The sequence below is a fragment of the Bacillus rossius genome, chromosome 1 (assembly GCF_032445375.1).
Source record: "Bacillus rossius redtenbacheri isolate Brsri chromosome 1, Brsri_v3, whole genome shotgun sequence".
In the NCBI taxonomy this organism is placed as follows: Eukaryota; Metazoa; Arthropoda; class Insecta; order Phasmatodea; family Bacillidae; genus Bacillus; species Bacillus rossius.
The window spans coordinates 118,860,506-118,884,225 of NC_086330.1; the positions used below are offsets into that span (position 1 = coordinate 118,860,506).

Consider the following 23,720-nt stretch of genomic DNA (forward strand, 5'->3'; position numbering starts at 1 on the left):
ACACATTACACGGTTAAAAAGCCTGAGGCACGAATCGGTTTAGGTGAGGGCATGGTCCACACACGTGGCCATGCTGCAAAGTATACTTATTACACGGTGATGAAAAAAACTCGACTGAGACAATTAATTAATTAAACAGCCCGCTGACCGAGAGCTGCCCCGAGGATGACGAACGAAAGCGATTTAAAAAGAATTAACGGTACAGAAATTACTTGGTCAGTGATGAACAAAGGTTGAGGTCCCCGGGGTGCTGGCGCGTCTGCTCTCGGTCAGTGATGAAGATGGACTGGGCTGAGCTCATCGCTCGCAGGTGGCAACATGGCGCCCTTCGCGCCAACACAATTACCGTTACTGTATTCTACGACTCCGTGCCCCGGCGAAAGTTGAGTAAATTACAGATAAACATTAAAAATATATAAAAATTACTGACAATGGAAAGTTTGTTACTATTTACTTATTTAATGATAATTCATATAAAAGCATTCCTATCCTCGTCCAAGTCCGTGCCTGTTCGGGTCCGCCCGGGCAACGTCTATAGTTATTTAAGGTAACCTATTTAAATTACAGAAAACACAAGTAAATTGCACAACACTGGGGCAAAGACGAATGAAAACAAAAAGGGTTTACAAATAATATTAAAACGTAGCAAATTAGGGGTGCGGCGCACTGCAGCTAAGCGCCCTCTTGCCGGGCTAGACACACACGCACACACGCACGCACGAGCGGGAGGTTTGAACTGAAACGGTGGTTGGGCGGTGTCATATCGGGCTCAAAGGGGCCGCAGGCCCGGACGACGTCAATTGCCCCCTCCGAAAGTAGGCCGATATGACAGCGCCGTTTGACAGATGGTTGGGGGGCGTTGCCTGTGGTGTTTACGTCGCGCACTCCCACGTGGCAATGTTGATGTTTATGTTTGTGCGGGCAGGTGGCAATGTTGACATGACGGACGGACAAGCAATGTTTACACGATGGAAGGGCGAGCAATGTTTACATGATGGCGGCGAGCAATGTTTACAAAATGACAGTTGAGCAATATTTACACTATGGAGGACGATACACACGGACAGAATGGGCGCTGGCTGACTAACCTTGTGGGTGGTGACCCACCAGTTGTCCCGAGCCCCAAATCTGCGTCAGCTGCGGCTGCGGCGGCTGCTGCGTGTGATAGCGTGGCGGTGGCCAGGGCGCTGGCCGGCAGGGACGGCGGCGGCCAAGGTCAGGCGGCTCGTGGCAGGCGGGCAGCAAGCGCGGGCGGCGCTCGGCACGGCCCGGCTCAGCCTCGCCGACAGGCGGGCGCTTCGCGGCCCGTCGTGACAGACGGGTGACAGGTGTCGAAGTCCGGGTGGTGGTCACGTTCGGTGGTGGGACGGTCGGGCGTCCCGGCGTCGTGGCGTCGACCTGCATCGCGACAGGCGGATGTAGGGAGCTCAGGCGACTCTTCACGGTGCGGCGTCCCAATGTTGCCAACTTGCGACATTTTTGTGGCGTCTCGGGCGGCAGGGCACTTGACCGGTGTTCCGGTACTGCGGCATTCGGCGTCGGAATCGGGCGTCGTGGCGTCTCGGTCGTTCCTGGCGTCGCGTCAGGTGGGCCTGTAGGCGGCGTCCGCGTCGGCGTCGCGCGCGTCCTTCTCTTTCGGTCCGGTTCATCCGTCTGTGCCTCGAAACCAGGCGGGCACAGAGGAGCAAATCCAGGCGGCGGGGCGGCGCTCAGGCGTCTCGGCGTCATGGCCCTGGACATCGTGTCGCAAAGCGTCCTGTTTGCGACTGCGCACTCTGGTAGCGGTGACGACGGCCGGATGACGTCGAAGCCAGGTGGTGGCGACAAGGTGACACGAAGCGTCGGCGTCGAATCTGGTGGCGTCCGTGGCGAGTCGTGTGGCGGAGACGATGCGGGTTTCGCCGGAAATGACCTTGGTGGCGTCGGGACGGCGGTTCGGTGCGGTGGCGAGGTCATTCCGGCGTCGGGAGGTGTCTCCGACACGAGGCGGGTGCTGGACGGCGTGGCAGACTGCGGTGGGACGGTCGTTGTCGGGCGTCGCTCGGTTGGCTTCGGCGAGTCAAGCGTCATCATAGTCGGGATGAGTGGCGTCAGGTCGGCGAAACGAGGTCTTGCTGGCGATGATGCGTTTGGACCAGCGTCGGGAGACGTCAGGTCGACGAGAGGTGCCGAGGTTGGCGGCTCCAGGACAGGAGGTGGCGGAAGCGGAATTGTCGGCGTCGGGACGGCGAGCGTCGGCGTCGGGATAAGTGGCGTCGGGTCGACGAAACGCAGTGTGGCAGGCGGCGGCGGGATCGGACTTGTGTCGGGAGACGTCAAGTCGATGAGCGTCGGCACGGCGGGCGTCGGGACGGCGGGCGTCGGCGTCGGGACGGCGGGCGTCGGCGTCGGGACGACGGGCGTGGGCGTCAGGACGACGGGCGTCTTTGTCAGAGCGGTAGGCGTCGGTAACGTAACACGTGGCGGTGCGGGTGACGTCAGGACGTACCTTCGTGGTGCTGGGGTCGGCGTCGTGCGTGAGGAGTCGGCTTGGTGCGGCGGTGACGTTCCGGCAACGGGCGGCGTCCTTGGCACGGGCTGCGTCGGCGAGTCGAGCAGCGTCTTTTCCGGCGTGGTTGGCGTCGGCGTGAGCGGAGTCGTTTTCGGCGTGGTTGGCGTCGGCGTGAGCGGCGTCTTTTTCGGCGTGAGTGGTGTCGGCGTGATCGGAGTCGGTGTCGGCGTGAGCGGCGTCGGCGTTTCGGGAAGCGTCGAGGCGTGTCGTGGAGGATTTTCCAGCGTCTCTGCCTCGTACTGCGCCTGGGTGGCTAGGTAGGCAGTGCACCGTGCGCACGTGAAGGTAAAAAACTTGCGCAGTACGGTCCATTCACGTTCGCCGATACAGCCACGATGCCACAGGCCGGCACATTCCTGGCAGCGGTATCCCTCGCTACTACCTCCGGGACACGACCTAGCTCCACATTTCGTCACGCCGTGTATGCGGTACTCCGTACAGTAGCCACACTCGTATCCGGCGGCGGTCCTGCCATGCAAGTCCCAACTCGGGCGGGGAAAGTAACACCCGATACACTCGTCCGGATACGGATACATGTCTACGCACGTGGTACTCTGCACACGAACAGTCCTCACGAACACATCAGCACTGTGTTACTTACTGCGCTCGGAGTCCGTTGTTTGTGCGCGGATTCCTGGAAGCGTGCGCTTGGCTGATCACGTGGCCGGCGCGCCAGAGTCCCGCTATGCGCTCCGCGCGAACAATAGTTCCGGCGCGAACTTTAGTTCCGCGCGCTCCGCGTAACAACCGCCTATCTCACACGCTCGTACAGGTCTGGTTTTCGCGGAAGATGTAACTCGCCCCACGCTCTTGGGCGCCATTTGAGGGCTGATCGCGCATTGCCGGTGATTTCGAGATGTTAACTATGGGCGCCACCACGTGGAAGGGCACGTGGACCCGGCGGAGTCTCTCACTCAGGGCGTGACGTAGCCCAAGTGGGGACGAGTTACCAGCCCTTTCTATCCTAGCTACCCAGACCTGGCCCGCTCTAGGCGTCGGGCACGCCACACTCCTAGACTCACTCACCACGTGATTAAATAAGTACTCACTTTATATTTATTCTCCAGATTTAATTTCACTAACACGTCTCTCTACACGCCCGTTACACGTTACACATTACACGGTTAAAAAGCCTGAGGCACGAATCGGTTTAGGTGAGGGCATGGTCCACACACGTGGCCATGCTGCAAAGTATACTTATTACACGGTGATGAAAAAAACTCGACTGAGACAATTAATTAATTAAACAGCCCGCTGACCGAGAGCTGCCCCGAGGATGACGAACGAAAGCGATTTAAAAAGAATTAACGATACAGAAATTACTTGGTCAGTGATGAACAAAGGTTGAGGTCCCCGGGGTGCTGGCGCGTCTGCTCTCGGTCAGTGATGAAGATGGACTGGGCTGAGCTCATCGCTCGCAGGTGGCAACATGGCGCCCTTCGCGCCAACACAATTACCGTTACTGTATTCTACGACTCCGTGCCCCGGCGAAAGTTGAGTAAATTACAGATAAACATTAAAAATATATAAAAATTACTGACAATGGAAAGTTTGTTACTATTTACTTATTTAATGATAATTCATATAAAAGCATTCCTATCCTCGTCCAAGTCCGTGCCTGTTCGGGTCCGCCCGGGCAACGTCTATAGTTATTTAAGGTAACCTATTTAAATTACAGAAAACACAAGTAAATTGCACAACACTGGGGCAAAGACGAATGAAAACAAAAAGGGTTTACAAATAATATTAAAACGTAGCAAATTAGGGGTGCGGCGCACTGCAGCTAAGCGCCCTCTTGCCGGGCTAGACACACACGCACACACGCACGCACGAGCGGGAGGTTTGAACTGAAACGGTGGTTGGGCGGTGTCATATCGGGCTCAAAGGGGCCGCAGGCCCGGACGACGTCAGTATATAAACTTAAATGTTCCTGCTTAAGAACATGTGTAAATAAGTGAATCTTAAAATTGCAAAACGAGGGATATTACTACCTATAAAATGAGTGTTTTCGTGGAAGTTGTATCTGTGAATTTTTATTCGTAATACGGTACAGTGGACATATGCCGGGAATTAAATGCACTTCATACGACTTCAGACGTGGTTCTAATTCAATGAATACAATTGAATGTGAAAATAAATGTTACCCAATTATCCCTTCCCTATCTTACAAACCTTTAGGTACTTATTATCTACCTGCCACGCAAGTGCAAAACGAAAACAGCACTGGAATTATTCTGTTGCCTGTATCCAAGTTTATCCCTTGATCCTATCGGCATGACCCTTTATATGTTGGTCTTGTTTTACATTATACTTGCTGTTTTAATTTAGAATGTTGAAAAATCCTGTACATAACTCAAAATACCTAACATATCACGATACAAACAAATTATGTCAGGTCTTGTAAAAATTTATTTCTTTCGTATACATTTTACAATCATAATTATTTCACCAGTGAATATGTCTTGGATCTCTCGACCTACTAAATTAAAACAGCAAGCATCCTATACCACAAACTAATTCCATCAGGATCGGATTAATTTGGATACGTGATACAAAACTATTAGTACAAAAATGAAACCTACACCAGTGAAATGTAAATCGACAAGTATTTTACTGAAACAGGGTCTATTATTTGATTATGAAATAAATTTATGAAAGAAATAAGTGTTCTCTAGCAAAAATGTCATCCCTATTTATTTGTTTGTATAGAATTACTTCGCTAGTTTTGGCTTATTATATAACCTAACAAAATCATGAGTTTCAATACAAGAGTAAAGTTGAAAACACACGGTTTTGAATCTTAAATTGTAATTTTATGGTTTAATACAAAGCAGGTTTGACGTCGAAGTAGTTTTTGGTTAATTTAATTATATCTGTTGCAAGATAACTTTTGCGGCATATTTCTTTACTGCAGCTATAAACATTCCGAATCACAATACAAACAAACAGCTGACTAACATTTAACCAGAAAAAAAACTGTCTTGCAACAAAAGTTACCAAATTCTGGTTTATTTCATTACCAACACACCCATTATTACACCACACGCTTCGTCAGGTTCCGGTTAGCCAACCGCAGGCTAAGTATGGCTCATAATACACCCCTCGTTCGTTAACCGGAGGCTAGCCTAACCTGAAGGCTAGCTAACCTTAAGATTTAGCCGGAGGTCATAAAACCGGGCCTAAGCCAACGCCAAGGCAAAGGATAGGAAGTTGCCAGACCTATCTATATGACCATGATTGACGTTGTAGCAGGAAAAAAAAGTACATTGGAAAAATTTACAATATTTTTCTCTTCAAAGTTTGCTATGTGGTGCGTAATTTAACTGTCGAGTAAATTGAACCTGTCCTTTGAGTCTCATAACTTGGCTCGAGTTTTTTAGTCTCAGCCCATTTTTTTTTTATTACTATGAAGGAGACACTTGTGCTGTTCCAGTGATTCTGATGAGTCTTCCCCACTTGGTAAAATATTTTGTTTGCCAGTTATTTGTGGAAACCCTGAAGCTATAAAAAAAGTTACATCTGTACACCCTTAATTACTATAAAGACTATTAAAATATTTTTGAAGACAATACATGTAGAAATAGTGGTCGTGCAGTGAATATTTAGATTAGGGGTTTACTGATACAAAATTAGAGAATATTTAAAAAAAAATTTATCTATTTTGTTTTATTGTAGCCCAACATATGATAACTTTGTAAGAATGTTGATGAGAGACTATCTTTTGGGCTGCATTCTATGTGCTGTTTATACCACATGTTCTGAAGGAATTTGGGAATAAAATAAAGTGCTATGTGTTAGTAAACAGTAAGAATATACATACTTTCCTCTTTCCACTATCACCTCCAGTATGCAACTATATTTTCTTGCACCAACCATGTGCATGTTAATTGAAACAGACCACAAGTAGGTAGCCAAATTAACATGCCAAATAGACCATATCATGTTCCAGTATAATCTTTTAGTCTATTTATTCAAAATTTTCATAAACATGTTGTATGTACTTTTTTTTAAAGTAAGGTTATTGAGTGTTTGCAATGTTTTTGGGTTATTCAGTTGCAATATAAATACATAGTAGATTAAAGTGCAGTTATTGAATAAAATAACTTAAGAATATAAATAATTGTTTACCATCAGGCTAAATTAAAAAAAGAAGTAGCTTTAATGTAACTACAATAATCATAACTTCATTTCAGCTGAACATGCTGATGCGACTCCAGGAAGCAGCAAATTATTCCAGTCCGCACAGCAACGACTCTGACTCGATTAGTCTCGACTCGCACTCATCAGGTGGCCACCTGGAGGAAAAAGTGAGCTCAAAAGTGGAGTCGACGCTCTGATACAATGTCAAGGCTTCAGAAATGCTGTCCTGAAGCTCACAAGTTATAAGGAAATAACTTGTCCACACATTGTGCTTTGTTACTCTGGTACTCTCATGTGCATCATCACCTTCTTAGCTGGAAAATGATTTCCTTTCAATAAATGCATTAGCTGTGCCTTCTGCTTGGAATGTTACGTATTTATGATGCATTTTATCTCCACAGTGAAGCAAAATATCGTAATGGTGACACTTGAAGCTATCCAAGAAAATACGTAGTCAAGTGGTAATGCACATGTTGAGTATTGATTAATATTTTTCTCTATAAAAAAACTCATTTCCACCCAATGCCTTCATATTAATATTTCAGGACCATTCTATTTTTTTTGTATGGTTACCCTAATGAACTACATCTAAAATATTGTAAAACTACTAAGAATTTACTTAAGGAACTTAACAAATTTTAGCTTATTAACAAATAAAAGTTCTTAAACATGTCAAATCATATGTGTTTATAGATGAGTTAAAATTTTTGAGCTTTTTAGGGAAGAAAACTCCTAAACTGGGAGTTAATTATTGCTGGAAAATAAATACCAGTTTAAATTTTGATGGATTTTTTTGACTAATAGAAAATAGCCATGGTTAAAAAGAAAAAGTTATTTGGTTTTGTGTTGCAGTGTCGTAAGACGTAGTGGGTGTGCGTGGTACATCAGACCATTATCACCACACACCATAACATTAGAGCTGGTTTGTACAAAGATGCACCTAAGCCTTACTTCATCACATGTTTAAATGTAGTTTGTAACACATTCCTTATTGATGTGGAAACCATTAAACAATTGCTGCAGAAAAAAATATTAAGTTTGAACTGGTTTTTGTGTGCAAACTTCGTGCTGCATTCTTTATTAGGTGTGTGTGTTCGGCCATCTGTCTCTGCTTTATCTTGTATTGAATATTAACAGCAAGTGTCTTTAGTTTAGTTTTTCAAACTTTATATCTGTTCACAAATTTTTACAATTTGAGGAGTCAGAACTTCACAGAGTACCAGAGCACATTGTGAACTGGGTATCAGACTATTAATTGCCAGTGCCAAAGAATCTAGGTATTAGTAAATTATGGTGGGAAAGACATAAGTAGTTATTTCATTATTTTAGATATTTGTCAGTGCCTTATTGTATGATTTTATTACTCTATTGTACAGTTATGGTTGATAACTATAAAGTGTCTGTTATTGGATTTAAAATAAAGTATATTGTCTGACTGACTTTTAAGGCAGTAAAACATTTATAAGGTTTTAATTTCTCTCTTTTCTTTTTGATGCTTACTTTATAAGAAATTGCAATTGTTAAATTCTAAATTACATTATGTTTTGCTTTCATACACTATAGTATTTCATATAGCATTAATTTTGTAATAATTGGATTAGCGCGTGTGTATCACCAATCAGATTCCATCCATAGTTCTTGTATGTGACACAGATTTTATTATTTTGTTTTATGTGTTTTTAAAAATTTGTTCCACCTGAGTCATGTGTCAACATTTCATGCACAGTTTATTAGAAGGAGATAGTAGATAGTTGATAGTTCACCTGTAAACAGTTAGATTATAAGAGTATATAATTCACCTAATTGATGCTGATGTAGAAAGTTTATAATGGAAAGTAAACTTAATAGCTTCTAGATAGATGGAACTTTTATGTGAAGAGATTAAAATTTGTCAGAGCTAACCAAAGTACATAAAACATAATGAGAGGCTGACACTATTATGTAAGGGGACATGAGTTTGATGTGGTATTTTCCACACACATTCGTGATATATTAATAGGAACTGAAATTTTATAAGTGGCAGTGTTGTAGTTTCATACTGCTTCATCGCAGTGTGTAAATCTCTAATGGTTGTGGATAATTTTTTGAAGTTTGTATAACAATTTAACAAAGGTTGTTTAAGTGTGTTAATTTTTTGATATTATTTTGGAAGTAACTAGCTCAAATGTGGAGCCTTCTCTGTTGACTCTAGAGTACATCTTTTATACCGTATACACTTGTGCAAGTGTCCGTACTGTATCTGTAACCTGTAACTATAGCATTTGTATTCTACAGAAATCTCAAGTTTTATGGTAACATGTATGTAAATAGCCAGTAATTATGTTCTTGTAATGGTGCCAAAAAATTTACTTTCAAACATTAAAATTTAAAATTCAGCAAATTTTTTTTTTAGAACCCTAAAATATCATTTGAATATGTGATTGTATCTTGCTTTTTTATGGTATGGTTTGTACACTAAGTTAGAAGCAGCAGTTAGAGGTGTCATCAGTTATGGTGAAAGCACTGACCACAGTGTGTGACTTTAATCAGTATTCATCAGACTCCACTCTTAATGCCTTAGTAGTAGTTAAGTTTTCTCTTCCTGTGTGTGTGAACTGTGAATGTCATTCATTGTGCATTAGCAGAGACAAGATTTTATGGTTTTATTTTCAGGCCATATTTTTTTTAAAAACAGGTTTTGGAATTATTGTTTTTATTTTTTATAAAATCTTTTTATTAAAATAATATATATCATTCAAGGAAATTGTTACTTTAATGTTCCTTGATATTAATTTCTCCAAAAAGTTTAATTTTGACCGAAAAATGATGCACATTCTCAATATAATGTTTAGTAGTAATAAAATAAGCATGTCTAATGTTTTGAAACAAATAAAAAAAAAAATCTTAAGTATTTTTGTATTTGAAAATTTTTCTAAGGTTGTAATGTAAATATGAGTAAAAAAAAACAGTTGCAAGATTGTAAAAAAGTAAACTTTTTCCAATCTTTTTTTTTATTAAATTGATGTACGAACGTCATACTAAATAAATTACTTTAATTTAATTTAAAATTTGAAAGGTTAGATAGCTGTCATTAGCATTACGTTTTTATTCAAAATGCTGATTAGTTTCAAGATTTTAATTGCATTTTGGTGCTTTGTGGTGAATTTCGGTGTTATGTGGTATATTGACATGCTTTTTATTTCATTTCATTTTATTTTGTCCAGTAAATACAGTACAGTAGAACCCCGATTTAACGAAGTGCTATGGTTACCGAAAATGTTTACTCTAAATCGATGTTTCGTTAAATCCGATTTACCGATTTTTAATGACCCCCCGCACCCATAATCGCGTCCCTACGTTTCCATATCGTAGACAGGGTCGACGCTGATATCTTGTGCTGCCGTGCTATCTCAGACTTTGTCAACTTTCCATCTTAAACGTTTTTGATCTCGCTCGTACGGCCCCCGGTTCGTACGTACACCTCAGTCGTACGTACATATTTTCAGAAACCGTGAAAAATTGGGCAAAAAAATATGAAAAGTGTAAGAAATACATTAAAGTTTATTAAAATAAAGTCGCAACCTGCAGCGTTTATAACATATACGAGCTACATACACATTGCGTCACAGTAAAATATTTAAAAAAAATGGCCGCACATTGATGGAAATTTACCGCCCATAGCGCGCCGTACGCGGAGAAAGGTAATTAATTGTACGCGGTCAGCTGTTGTTACGGCGCGGCGTAGCCGCCGGCGGGCTCTCTCTGTTCGCTGAGCTGCGCATGCGCAGTATAACTCACTCAACACACCGCCCAGACTCGTGACCTTCCATCAGCAGCCAGCCAATAGACGCGAGCTTAGCGGGAAAAAAAATAAAAGCTCCACCGCCTGTGTCCCAGTTTTGTCCAGTTCTAATACCAGTAACATAAACGAATCGTAAAAAAAACGTAACAAAGCCGATATCCAAAAACAGTAAATAAAGTCATGTACAGTAGAATCCCGCCGATGCACGCGGCAGTGTCTAGCCGAGCTCGGCGCGTCCACTATCGCACGAAAAGCCGTCTCAGCTGTCATGTTATCTTACCCGCCCGCACGAAAAGCTGCTGTGGTAGCTTCTGCGAGAGCGTAAGAAACTCGTCCGGCCAGGCTGGCGGTAGCGGCGGTTTGACGTCATACGTAACGTGATGCTTACCTCTCCCATCCCCTGCTAATTCTTCAAGGCTCATCCCTCCCAGAGCCACAAACCATGTAAAAACACCCCCTCCCCTTTTACCAATTAACATTTCAACACATTCCCTCCCTTATTTCAACCTTCTGCGTGAGAAACTGTCAGCATCCTCCTCCCCTCCCACACAGCGTGCGACAAAAGCCAGGTTGTATAGTCCATTCTCGGTAAAATAAATATATTTAAGTGCTTATACGACTGTCCTTCGCCATTAATAAATACTTTATAAGTTTAAGTTATTATGATAAAAAAAATTATTAGTCACACAGCAGTTTCTGCTGAAAAATTACTGATACCTTTATTGAATAGAAACATTTAGCAGGGCCGTAATTATATTTATTTTAATGCATAGTTACTTTTACATCTGTATTCCAACTTTTTTTTTTTTTTTTTTTTTTTACGCTGCGAAGAGACGTGGAAAAGATAATTGCTTGAGCTGTCAAAATAAACATCGCTGACGGCAAAGCCGGGAGCGCATCCTGTCGGTCTGTCGCTGTGATTATCTACTCCAAAAACATGTCACAGCATTTCAGGATAGCATTGTTTTTATATCTTTCGTTTATAGCCGAATGTTTTCTACCTGATCCACACAAGTTCCTTTGAAACGTTTTGAACGAAAATAATCAGCCGGCTAGCATAGCCGAACTCGCGTGACGCGAATTCATTTAGCGCGAGTATTTTATGTATTTGGATATATTTGGGGGGAGGAGGGGGGGGGGAGTAAGAATTGGCCCGAAATCTCTATTGCGACCATTCCATTTATAAGTCCGTTTTTTCCGGAAACCGTGAGTGCTCGCATCAACGGGATTCTACTGTACCAATTAAAAAGCTAAGCAGGTCGTCAACAGGCAGTGAAGTCAATTCCAATCGCAATCTGTAGTCAAAATCCAAGAAGAAAAGCAAAAAATCGAAGTCCGAACAGCACTTATAAAAAATGCATTCCAAACACTAAACACCGCGCACAAAGCTCTTGCTGAGAATAATGATAATGGCGTATTGGTGTGACGTGGTCACAAGTTGAAAAAACCTGGAGGATGGGAAAGGGAATATTTGGAAACGTGTGATTATTGGCTAGCACTGTTACTATGCGGGCGTGATTGAAAGATAACGTGGTGAGTCAAGCCAGTGATAAGGGATGGGGAGGGGGAGGGGGATGCGGACAAAGAAACCCTTCATGACGTCATGTGTCGCGGACAGTCTATCTATCCAGGCGCACGCAATGGCACGCACCTACGCAATTCAGTTACAGCGCCCGGAGTTTTTAAGCAATTTGAACAATTTTTTTATATTTTTTCTTGTTTGGACAGATGATGCAAAGGCACATATTAATATATAGTACCTCCATTCTATTACTGACACCACAGAGTGTATTTTTTAATAAGTTTCTGTTACAATTTACTTTCATTTTTTGGAAATCTATATTATTATTTTAATAAATTGGTGTTTTTTGATGGTTCCTAGAAACCTTTACGTTAAATCGCTGTTTTCGTTAAATCCGAGTTCGCAAAATCGGGGTTCTACTGTATATATGTTTTGCACATCACCGTATTGTCTGTGTTATTTTGGTTTTATCGCAATATTCACCATATAATCTTGTCCCTATGCATTATGTATTAGCTTGCAGTTGGTTCCTTCTATCACTTGTTTGTCTTATTATTATGTGCATGTTACAATGTATACACAGTTAATCTTCTCATTTTACTCAAAATGTCAACCAATTAAATTTAATTATTTAATTAAATTTGAATTAACATTTCATTTTTATTATGTTTTCTTCCTATTCCCATCAGATCTATGTAGTCGTACTTTTATTCACCTAAGTACCAAAAGAGTAGTTTTCACACCAGTTTTGTGTCAACTCCTTTGTGTTGAAGCAAAATGTGATTTACGTAACTAGTGCGAGAATGTATGCCTTACATAATTATCGGTTTATGGAATATATAATGAAAACAGATAGTTTAAATATTTCCAATTAAAACTTTTTTTTGGTAAATATTTGGGCTCTTTTTTTTTTTTTAAATTTAATATTAGTAGTAAAATCATCAGAGCTTATTCACATTTTGCCTCACAGCTACTATAACTTTTCAAGGTTCATGATTATTTTTCATTATTTTTCATTATTTTTCACATTGCTTTATTCATGACTCATGATTCTTCACTTTCGATTTCTGTTTTCATCTTTCAAGCTGTTGTACAAGATAAGCTTTAAGATTTTTCATGTAGAAAACATAGGCTTTGTCTTTTGAAACTACTGTTCCATCTCATGCCTGCTAGTCATTAATTTTTAATAATTTTACAGAATGGTGCTGCCATTTGTAAAGTTGTGAGAGTTAAATTATTGTATGTAGGACAACTGTAGCTACTGCTTTTAACTGTCCTTGTTACTTATGTATTTAATACATTAATGTGCTTTAATTTTTTTTGTTGTCCATATTTATATACCATAGTATAAATAATTTTGTTACTTTTTTACTTGAATGGTAACTTATTTAATATGTATTCTTTTATAACATGCAAATAAAATTTTTTAATCTGTGAATATTTTTTAAATTTAATTACCTCTCTATGATTAACTTGGTTATCCTTTATAGTAGATTAAATATGAAATATTTTATATGTGATTTTAAGCTGTTTCCAACATGCATTTCTCCTCAAACCATCGTGGTCTTTTACTTGATGTCACATTTGAATTTTGACTCCAATTAGAACAAAAAATATTTACAAAACCTACAACTCGCTCTGGGAAATCGGTTTGATTTATAACAGTAAAACCTAAAATAAGAGGAACCAATTAAAAAAAAATACCATTATGCCACATAAGTGAATGGAATTCACTTGAAACAAATTGTTTTGGTGATATTAAAACTGAATTGTTTCCGGGGGGGGGGGGGGGGGGGGAAGTAGAGTTCAGGACCTAGAATAATTTCTGAATCATAAACATGGTCAGTTGGTTAATTTAATTGCACTGTGAACAGACAGCTATGTTTGACAGCTTTTTAATTAGGCCACTCTAAATTAGCTAAAATTTCACTCATGCTCAAATTAAATCTGAAGTTTTTTTATTTCCTTTAGTACTTATTTAAAAGTGTCCAAGAAAATTCATATGAAAAGTCCTGATGAAAAGAAAGTGAGTTGGAGTCACAAATTATAAAGAATTACAAAAAAAGTAATCTCTATTTGTTTTTTGAAAATATTTTGTAAATTGCATATTTTTCAGATATGTATTGTCTTATCAACTTTTCTCCCCATTTAATTTGGCTTTTATTATACAAAGCATAGGTCATGATTATAAGTGCTTATAATCATTTTTGTAGAGCATTCAGCTATATGTAAAATGTATATCTTCGCTGCCGTCAGTGTCGCCACTTGCTAGCCGATGATGTTTCGAAAATCTAATTTTTTTTGTTTCCAAGAAATTTTCATATTACAAAACATACGCATAATTGTATTATTATGTGTAATGTACAATTTTCCTTGATATTTGTTTAAGATCCTGGAATAAACATACATTTGTGCATATAGCATTTTAGTGATATTTCTTTAAATAAAAAATCACGAGGTACACATTTTATACAAAATTGAATGTTCTATTAATTATAAGCATCTTTATTATGTTAGGCACTGTTCATAACATATAACCCTGTTTTTATGGAAAAAAAAAAGAAGTCAAAACTAGATGAAGTGAGTGATGCCTTGAAAGAATATCAGAATCATCACGATGCGCACCATCGTGTTGTATCAACAACAAAGAATTTTGTGTTCTTGAAAGTTAGTTATAAAAATTGGGAACTTGCATAGTTATTAATTACAAAGTATTTATATGTTGAAGAAAACCAAGACTGATATGTATGTACACATCTAGATACAGTATAATCCTGCTAATCCGAACTAATTGGGACCGAACCCTGTTCGGAGTAGCGAAAATTCGGATTAGGCGGAATTTTGTCATATAATGCTATATATTGTCTTTTTGAGGCATATTTAGTGTCTGATATGTCAAATATTTATGAAAGTTCAGATGAAAATATCACCTTTATTATTTAGCGTACATATTTAGTATCATATAATATTTTTAATTACTCGCATAGCCTAAACTACAATTTCAAATATTCAGAGATAAAAAATCCAGCATTAGTCGAAATGAAGGGTGGTTAGTGAGTGTGTATTAGCAAAAGGGCAGTGACCTTCAACCAGAGTAAACAAAACCCCCATCCTCCTCCCCGCATAGACTTGCGCATTCCTCTCCTCTGACAGTCAGTGCGTCACATGCTTCTACTGTGCACTTGCCCTGTGTTTTGTGAGCCCTTGTGAGCGGTGTGTAGTGTGGTTTTTTATATTCTGTGCTTGTCTGCTGTTGGTCATCATGACAAGCAAGCATTAACATAACTTGTGTACATTAAAAGTAAAACTGGAAGTGCTGAAAAGACTGGACAAAGGTGAGAGTGCCACTCTGTTATCGAAAGAATTCGGTGTCGGCAAAGCAACCATTTCCGATTGGAAAAAGAACAGAGGTAAAATTGAGCAGTTTTGTACTACCACAAGTGAAAAAATTATTGAAAAACGTAGCAAAACGACATTGTCTTCTTACGAAAAATTGGACGAAGCACTTTTTTTTATGGTTTACCCAAGAAAGACAAAAAGGAATCCCTAACACTGGTCCTCTGATTCAAGAAAAAGCGCTTCAATTGTACAAGCTCATGGATTGTGACGCATCATTTACGACTAGTTGCGGTTTCATAGACTGATGAAAGAAACGACATGGAATCAGGCAGCTTACAATAACTGGGCAGAAACTGTCAGCGAACAACGAAGCAGCTATTGAATACCTTGAGGAGTTCAAAGATATCATTTCTTCCCACTCGCCACAGCAAGTTTATAACGCGGATGTGACGGGACTTAACTTTAAAGCATTGCCTACCAAAAGTCTTGCATCACAAGAGGAACAATCTGCACCAGGGTTTAAAATGGATAAACAACGCCTAACTGTGTTAGCCTGCTGCAACGCTTCTGCCACAAATAAGCTTCCACTGATGGTTATAGGCAAATCGACAAAACTACGCTGTTTTAAAAACATGAACATGAACATACTCCCTGTATTTTACAGGAAAAAAAAAAACTTGGATGGATTGTGTCTTGTTTCAAGACTGGTTTGAAAAACCATTTGTGCCAAAAGTAAAGGCTTTTAACAAAGAAAATGGATTGCCTCCTAGTGCTTTGTTACTCATAGACAATGCTCCGTCACATCCTGAAGAAATGCAACTTGTTTGCGGTGATATCAAAGCCATTTTTCTCCCACCAAATGTCACTTCAATTTTGCAGCCAATGGACAAAGGAGTTTTGCAGGCTTTGAAACAGAATTACAGGAAAATGCTGGTTCGTAGCCTGCTTGAAGAGAATGAAGAACTGACAATCTTGCATAAACTCAAGAAAATCACCATCGAAGATGTCATTTACTGGTAGCAGAAGCTTGGGAGGAAACACAAAAGGAATCTTTACAGAAATCATGGAAAAATCTCTGGCCTGATTTAGAGTTTGTCCAAACGGTCTTCCCTCCGGCAAAAGAAATGTTTTGAACTTCTTCAACTAGTGAAAAAAATTGTACCAGGTTGCGAAAATGCAGAAGAGTGCGTTGAAAAGTGGACGGCCATTGACGACTGTGGCCACGAGGAATACACAGATGAAGATATTGTAGCAGCTGTGCAGGGAATGTCAACTGATCTCGATGCAGACGACAGTGAGGAGGAAGGGAACGCACCGACTGATGTTGTTTCTCACACTGCCGCAGCCAGTGCCCTTGATCTGGCTATCAGCTACGTCGAGCAACATGCCGATGCAACCCCAACATATGTTATGTTTATGCAGCGTTGGCGAAACATTTCATCTTCAAGCCGATTTAGTGCATTGCGTCAAAGGAAGATTACTGACTTTGCCTCTTAGGTAATGGTTTGCTTTTTACGTTTTGTTTTGTGTCAATCCTGTACAGAATATGAATTCTACATATAGTATGTGAGTAATTTCGAAAATTTTCAATACGTACATATGGATTTAAGTACTATGTACGTAATCCTATTTTTTTCTCTTTTCAGTAAGACATTGAAATAGATAAGTTATAAGTTTCTTATGTACATTACTTGAAAAAACTTTTTTATTTTTACATTTCCTAGTTCTTAAATGTTATAAAAATGAAATTTTTTTGTCCTAGCCCTGTTTGGATTAGGCGGGTTTTCGGATTAGTGGGGTTCGGATTAGCGGGACTCTACTGTACATGCACACATTCATACAATAAACAACACGTGCCCAGCTTAGCTTTTGCCAAATGTTACAAGTACATAAACTTAAAGATAATATATCTATAGTAATTACTGTATTTTCTCTAATGTAAGATTCTATCAATTCTCAAGTTTCTCTAAAAGAAAAACTTAACATACAGATATATTATTTGTAAAAGATGAATGATTATATTGCATTAGTTCTAAGTAGTTTGCCAACCAGTTGGTGCTTTTCAGCAGGTTTTGTGCACAGACTGAATTGGTTGAAATTGCAGTTAATTTGCTGCTTCAACTTTAAATAGGGGAGTGGTTTATCTGTGAAATTTTTCAAGTGATTGTGTCTGAAATAAACAGGAGTCTCACTTATGAAATGGTGCACCTGTGATTATCTGCCTTTTATATCGGTGTAACAGTTGACCAGCTGTTGCTTTTTCTTGAATCACATCCTGAATTAGGAAGACATCAATGTTGTAAGTCCTAGCCCATCTGAAATCTCAAAAACTCAGTAAATAGATGCAGCCTAGAATCTAATTAATTTGGAAAATGTAACATGATATCGATTGAAAGAGTTATTCGAACCATCTAGGATTTTTTTTAACGAACAAGTGACAACAAGGCGCATCTTATAATTGAGAAAAATTCAGAAGTTTGTGGGAAAAACAAATTATTATGAAAAATAACAGTATTGCAACAGATTATGGCATATCTATATAAAATACTGAGGACTGGCAAACAGCTGTGGACAACTTAATGAAAGACAGTACAGATAAACACTAGGTAGTGAAAATCTTTATGTCAACACAAATGAGAATCGATACAGTAAACTTGTTATAAACAAACAATTGCAATATTTTGATCACTGAGTTCAGTCCTTGTCAGTAAGACATGCAGGTTTCTGGCCATAATTCGCTGGATCTTAAGAAAGTTACTCTTCATCTATATGCTATATTTTGACAAAAAAATCTAAAAGATGGTTATGGGCTTGAGAGTTGGAGAAAAATTGGTCCCCTTCCCCTCCCAACGCCACTACCACATAAAGTGCTTGCTATTCCCATGAGACAAACTTACTATTTCTTAGACTGATTAATTAGAATATTTATATTTTTTACTGGTGAGCTCCAATATCCTGCTATGCTAGCATGATGACCCCCTTCATAGTTCTGTGGGCGTTATGGCATGCATCCTATTAGGGCTGCGTATCAATCAGTCTCGGGCAGATAACTGGACAGTTCACTAACGGCGCACTATCCCTCGCGCTTGATACAAGAGCAGATTTCCCTTGACTTACTACATATTCCAGAGGTTACCCCTTTGCAGGAGCAGCCCAAGTGATGTGGCATGTCTAATTTCAGGTGGCAGGAATGGGTCTGAGATGACGAAACGAACGTCCATCCTCCAAGTGTGACGGCACGTAGCGGTATGTTTGGCAGACTATATTCCCCCCGCTGTGGCGACAGTACAACACATTATCTATGGTACGGCAGCGGACAGCTTACGAGGGTCGCCGCGAGTAACTAAGGTCCCAGGGGAAACAATTTTGTCAGGCTCCCTCCTCTTTACTTAATGCACAAATGCCTCCCCGCTGCAATACCACCATTTTTGTAGCAATTACTCTCAAATTTGACACATGATGGCAAAGTTCTAGACAATTTGCAACTGTTTTAATTTCATCTGCTGATCTAATAATACATGCGATATCATCAGCATATGCATTAAGTTTAAATTAAATGTGGTTTACAGGGAAACCCTGCGATTTGGTGTCTGACATTCTACATATAGGTTCGATTGTAACTGTAAATAAAACCATTGACAATGAACATTCTTGTCTGACAGAGCTCTCAATCGGTATAGGATGCGTAAGAAATCCATTTACAATCAGTCGAGAGGATATTCCTATGCATACCATTTTTACCCAAGTTGTTATAGTCTGGGAATTCAACCCCAAGTTGTTATAGTCTGGGAATTCAAACTGGGCCATTATTTGAAATGTCGATGCTTAACAAGGCAATTTTATTGTGTTCTAAGGATGAACGTAATTGCACATCACGCAATGCAAGTACTAGGGGAAGGCGGGGTAACTGGACGCAGTGGGTAATGGTACGCACGTCAGTATCTAGCTAAAGAAGAGGAGACGCATGCGGTAGCGCTGGTGCTACCATGCTGCAAAAGGAGTAACTTCGTTCTAGTCGAGTGGCGATGGTGTGCGGCTGAAGTTGTGTCGGATATTCGTGTGTTTTAAATCTGAGATTTTTCCAATAAAATTCCTGCATTCATTGCATTCGAGTTAAGGGAAAAACTGTGTAATTTTGTAGAATTTTAGATGTTTATAAATAATTAGTGGTGTTTTTGCTATAATTTAACGCGGTAAGGGCTTGTACTTTGTGATAGTTTCAACTGTGACTGTCAGTAAACTGACATGGCGTCGTTTGGGGTATTCGTACGCAGGGATGCGTACCAGTTCCCCATATGCGTTTCATTTACCCGTGCGAAATTTGGTAACTGTTATGTTTAAATGGATCATATCAATGGTTTTGTACATTATGAAAATCACAAACAAATATGTATACTAATTTCCCCAGTTACAAAACCATCGACATCAAGGACTGCAGGGACCAGGAAGGTGCCGACACGAAAATGGCATTCATAAATTCTAACAGCCACTCCATGAAAAAATAGTGCTGGAAGAAGTGGAAACAAAGAGGAAAAATAAAAGGAAACACAAGCTGAACATGATACAGGGAAGCTAAAAAAATGAAAACGAAGAAAACAAAGAAAAATATTTTCAGCGATTCGTCAGTTTCTTCTAGCAAAAACAAAGGAAATACAAAAGATCTTTGTCAAGATGATGACATTGAAGATTTGGATATGGTGGCTTCATCTTTCCAACAAAAATAGTACTAATGAGATCTGTATGTTTTGTGGAGAGTTTGTTAAGGACAGAGTACTGTGGTACCGCTTTGGCAGGTGTTCGGGCTAGGTCCATTCAGACTGTAGTGCTGCAGAAATTCATTCAAATTTTGTATGCGATTTTCGTCAAGTGAAAGAAAGTATAATTATTCCAATAACTTTAATGCTGAAATAGTCTACTTCTTTGTCAAATAAAAAAACTGTGATTAGTTATTTTGATGAAAATTTAATTTTTCCATATATTTGCAACTATGGTTTGTTAGTGTGTAAGTGCGTTGTTTTGTGTTAGCTCTCCCTATTTGTTCATTAAGAATGCAAATAATGACTAAGCTACGTTCGAAACTATACATAATTTCATTCAAGTACCTACAAAAATATTTAAAAAATACTTAACTGCAAGCTTGAATTAGAGGCTACTATGAAAAATAAAATAAAAAACTGTAGATAAATATCAAATCATGTATGTATTTAAATTGAAAAGAAAATAAATTTTTATGTCCCCAGTAAAGTCCAAAATGTGTATTTTGTTATTTAGGTACATTGTCGTATTTAAAAAAAAATTATATTTCCATTCAGGGAATATTCCGTAAAATTGTTATGCACCAGAATTGGCATAGAGGGTAATAGTACGCACCATAAATTTAGTGTGTACGATTACCCACTTAAGTCGGGTAATCGTACGCAATACATATTTTAATAGTTGCAGTAAAAAAACCACACTTCCCTTTTAAACACTGTTCTAATACTCGGCTATATTGAAACTGACTTAATGTCGCTTTGCTACAAATTAATTACATTGCTTTTTAAACTTTATTAACAGAAATTAATGTGTCAAAGTTAAGTGCGTGCAGTTACCCCGCCTTCCCCTACCTGTATACTGGATCGTCCTGGAACCGTACATTTCTGTCCAGTACCAATGACATCACTCAGTCCTATCTTTAAACGTTGTGCGCATATCCGGGCTATTATTTTATAGTCCGTACAAAGAAGCGTTATTGGTCTATAGTCTGTTGGTATCACTGTATGTTGCTTTTTTTCGGACTTAGAACAATGTTGCCTTATTTATGGGACTTGCAGAGCTCCACTCGTGCAAGAATGTCACGTACAACCTCACAGAAGTCGGGGCCAATAATCCCCGAGGACCATGTAGAACTCATAGGATACCCCATCAATGCCTGGCGACCTTTTTCTTGGGATTTGCTGTATTATATTATTAATGTTCACGTCAAAACTAGACTATCGCCTCCATTGCTTCCTTAACATATTCACAGACTTTATTTATACACTCCCTTAGCACTTCTGGAATTAAATCTGGTCCTGTCTCTTGTTTCTTGTACAGCTGTGAAAAGTATTGTCTTAGTACATTCAGGGCCGTTTTCACCAACGCCTCCTAAACACACCCTCAGCAAAGGACTGCTTAAGTTTAGGCGTTCCTTAAAGTCAATTCTCACGAAATTGGTTTTCACCATCGTAACATTCACTTATATAGGGGTTGCTTAGTTAGGGACTTGCTTGCCATAGAGCGAGGGTTCGTACAGATATAAGTACTAATAGTTTTCAGGTTGGTACTTCGAACTTGTTGTCACGTGACATAAGCCAATCAAATATTTTTACTAAACAGTAAACAAATATCTGAATGTTTATTAATTTCGCAGTAATTGGATGTTACGATGTTAGTGTATTTTCACGGAAAGTAGTAGCTATATGGTCGTTGCAAAGTAGTGTGAAAATGTTTGAAACAAAGAGAATGAAAATGCAAAACTTTTCTTCTGATGAGAAAATGAAGGTGTTGAGCCTAGTTGAGAGGCATAAAAATATAATAGAAAATAAGAGGACGGATGCTGTTTCGAGCAAAGAAAAGGACGCAGCATGGGAGAATTTATTCGCTATTGTAATTTTGTCTAAGTTTAAACTAAGTTTTAATAGCAGATGAAAATAAAAAAAATATCAGTTTATTTCCTTTAGGACATACAAATTCCTTGTAATAAATGTTCTTTTAAGACTTTTCAAAAGAAAAACCTTTAATTACTTCCTTATTAAATGAGTTCTTAAATAAAAGTGGAGTATGCGAACATTCTCGAATGTATTTATAATAAAGGATTTCACATAAAGTTCACCTTAAAAATGTTCCACAACTTCAGCAATAATATTTATATCAAAAATAAAATGTACATCTTCGGCTAGTTCGTATTCCTCCACGGCATCCATTTTATTTTTCTTGTTTTGTGACAGTAAGTGCCGCCTAAATAGTTAGGGGCCCGATTTCCACCACTTAAACTAAGGGATGCTTAAGATTACTTAAGAGTTCCTTAACTGTTGGTGAAACGATTCAATGTGCTAGGCAGCCCTTACACATGCCTTAAGCAGCCCTTAAAAGTTAGGGGACATTGGTGAAACCGGCCATCACTCTCTCGAGCTGGTCGTCCATTGTTATTCCATCGTCGTTCAGAATTCTGGTAACGGCTTTACGACATACTTGCTGTTGCTCTTAATTCTGGAAAATAAAATGATTTTTCCTTCGTCAAAAAGACTTCTATTTTGTAATAGTATTTGACTTTTTTCATTTTTTAAGTTTATAAACATAACAGTTTTTGTTTGGTGGCTTAGATATTGTCCATTACAGTTTGCGCTATGTTTGCGTGTTGCTGTAATTCGTGCAGCATGGTTTCGTCAAAATAGAATGTCCCCCGTCGTTCCCGCTCCCGCGCCAGGATATGCATGTCGTTTGAAAAGCCTCATCACGTTAGGTTTTACACACTTCTCCCACCAAATGACTACTGGAGGAAACTGACTGTTTCCGTCCTCGCCATTGTTGCCATTGTTCTGTAAAGTCAGCTGTCACTTCTATATTTTGTAACAGTTCCGTGTTGAGACGCCACGTGCCTCGCCCATACCGTGTGACCTCGGCAAAATTTTCATACGTGAATATTACCGCACAATGGTCACTTGAATTAGATGTCCAGCGCGAGTTATTATCGCTATTCTCCGTCCCCGATCACCAACATTGGTATACACATTGAAAGTTTGAAATCCACAAAAATCATGTGTCACAACTTCTTGTAAGATTGCAAATAACGACTGCCTGGGTTCTAAGAAATGTTTCTAGAACTGATATTCGTGCAGGGACTGAGACTGCACAAATATTTATCGTAACTATTGTGAGGACTCTAGTGTAAAAGACCCTAAATCCTCAAGCACACACAAAAAACCTCGTAACTGAGGTAAACGTTTACAGTCCGGCAGACTTTAAGAAAGAGATGTATTGTTTTGATTATCTCCTAATGTTTGTTATTCATGTCTGTTTGCGGGACAATTTTCCGTACGATCTCGACTTTGTGAACTACGCATTTTATCAATAACTGATTTGGCAAGGTCTAAGGATTCTTGACGGTCCTTTTGCCTGGGTTGTTCGGATTGGGACAGTGCCATTTTTTTCCTTGCTGGACTTTTACTCCCGGTTCTTCTGCTTCGTTCGTGAGGTCGTTTATCTCGCGCGTTATTTCACACGCTTTATATTGTCGCGGGTTGAAATTTTGCAGGGTTGTTGAAATCAAATTTGGGGACTTTACTGACGGGACTCTGGGCTGGCTGCTCTGTTCACTCGTCAGCGCAAGTGGCGTGACCATGTAATTGGGGCACGGGGCCGGCGCG

General features: G+C 39.7%; 1 protein-coding gene across 4 annotated transcripts in view; it reads left to right on the forward strand.

The window, feature by feature from the left end:
- The window catches only part of LOC134543164 (protein sickie), a 144,249-nt gene extending 130,817 nt beyond the window's left edge, over positions 1 to 13,432 (forward strand). For all 4 annotated transcript variants that reach the window (XM_063388037.1, XM_063388065.1, XM_063388056.1 and 1 more), the window contains one exon: positions 6,745 to 13,432. In XM_063388037.1, coding sequence (XP_063244107.1) covers positions 6,745 to 6,888 — 144 coding nt within the window. In that variant the 3' untranslated portion in view covers positions 6,889 to 13,432. The remainder of the gene's footprint in view (positions 1 to 6,744) is intronic.
- Positions 13,433 to 23,720: the final 10,288 nt, after the last annotated feature.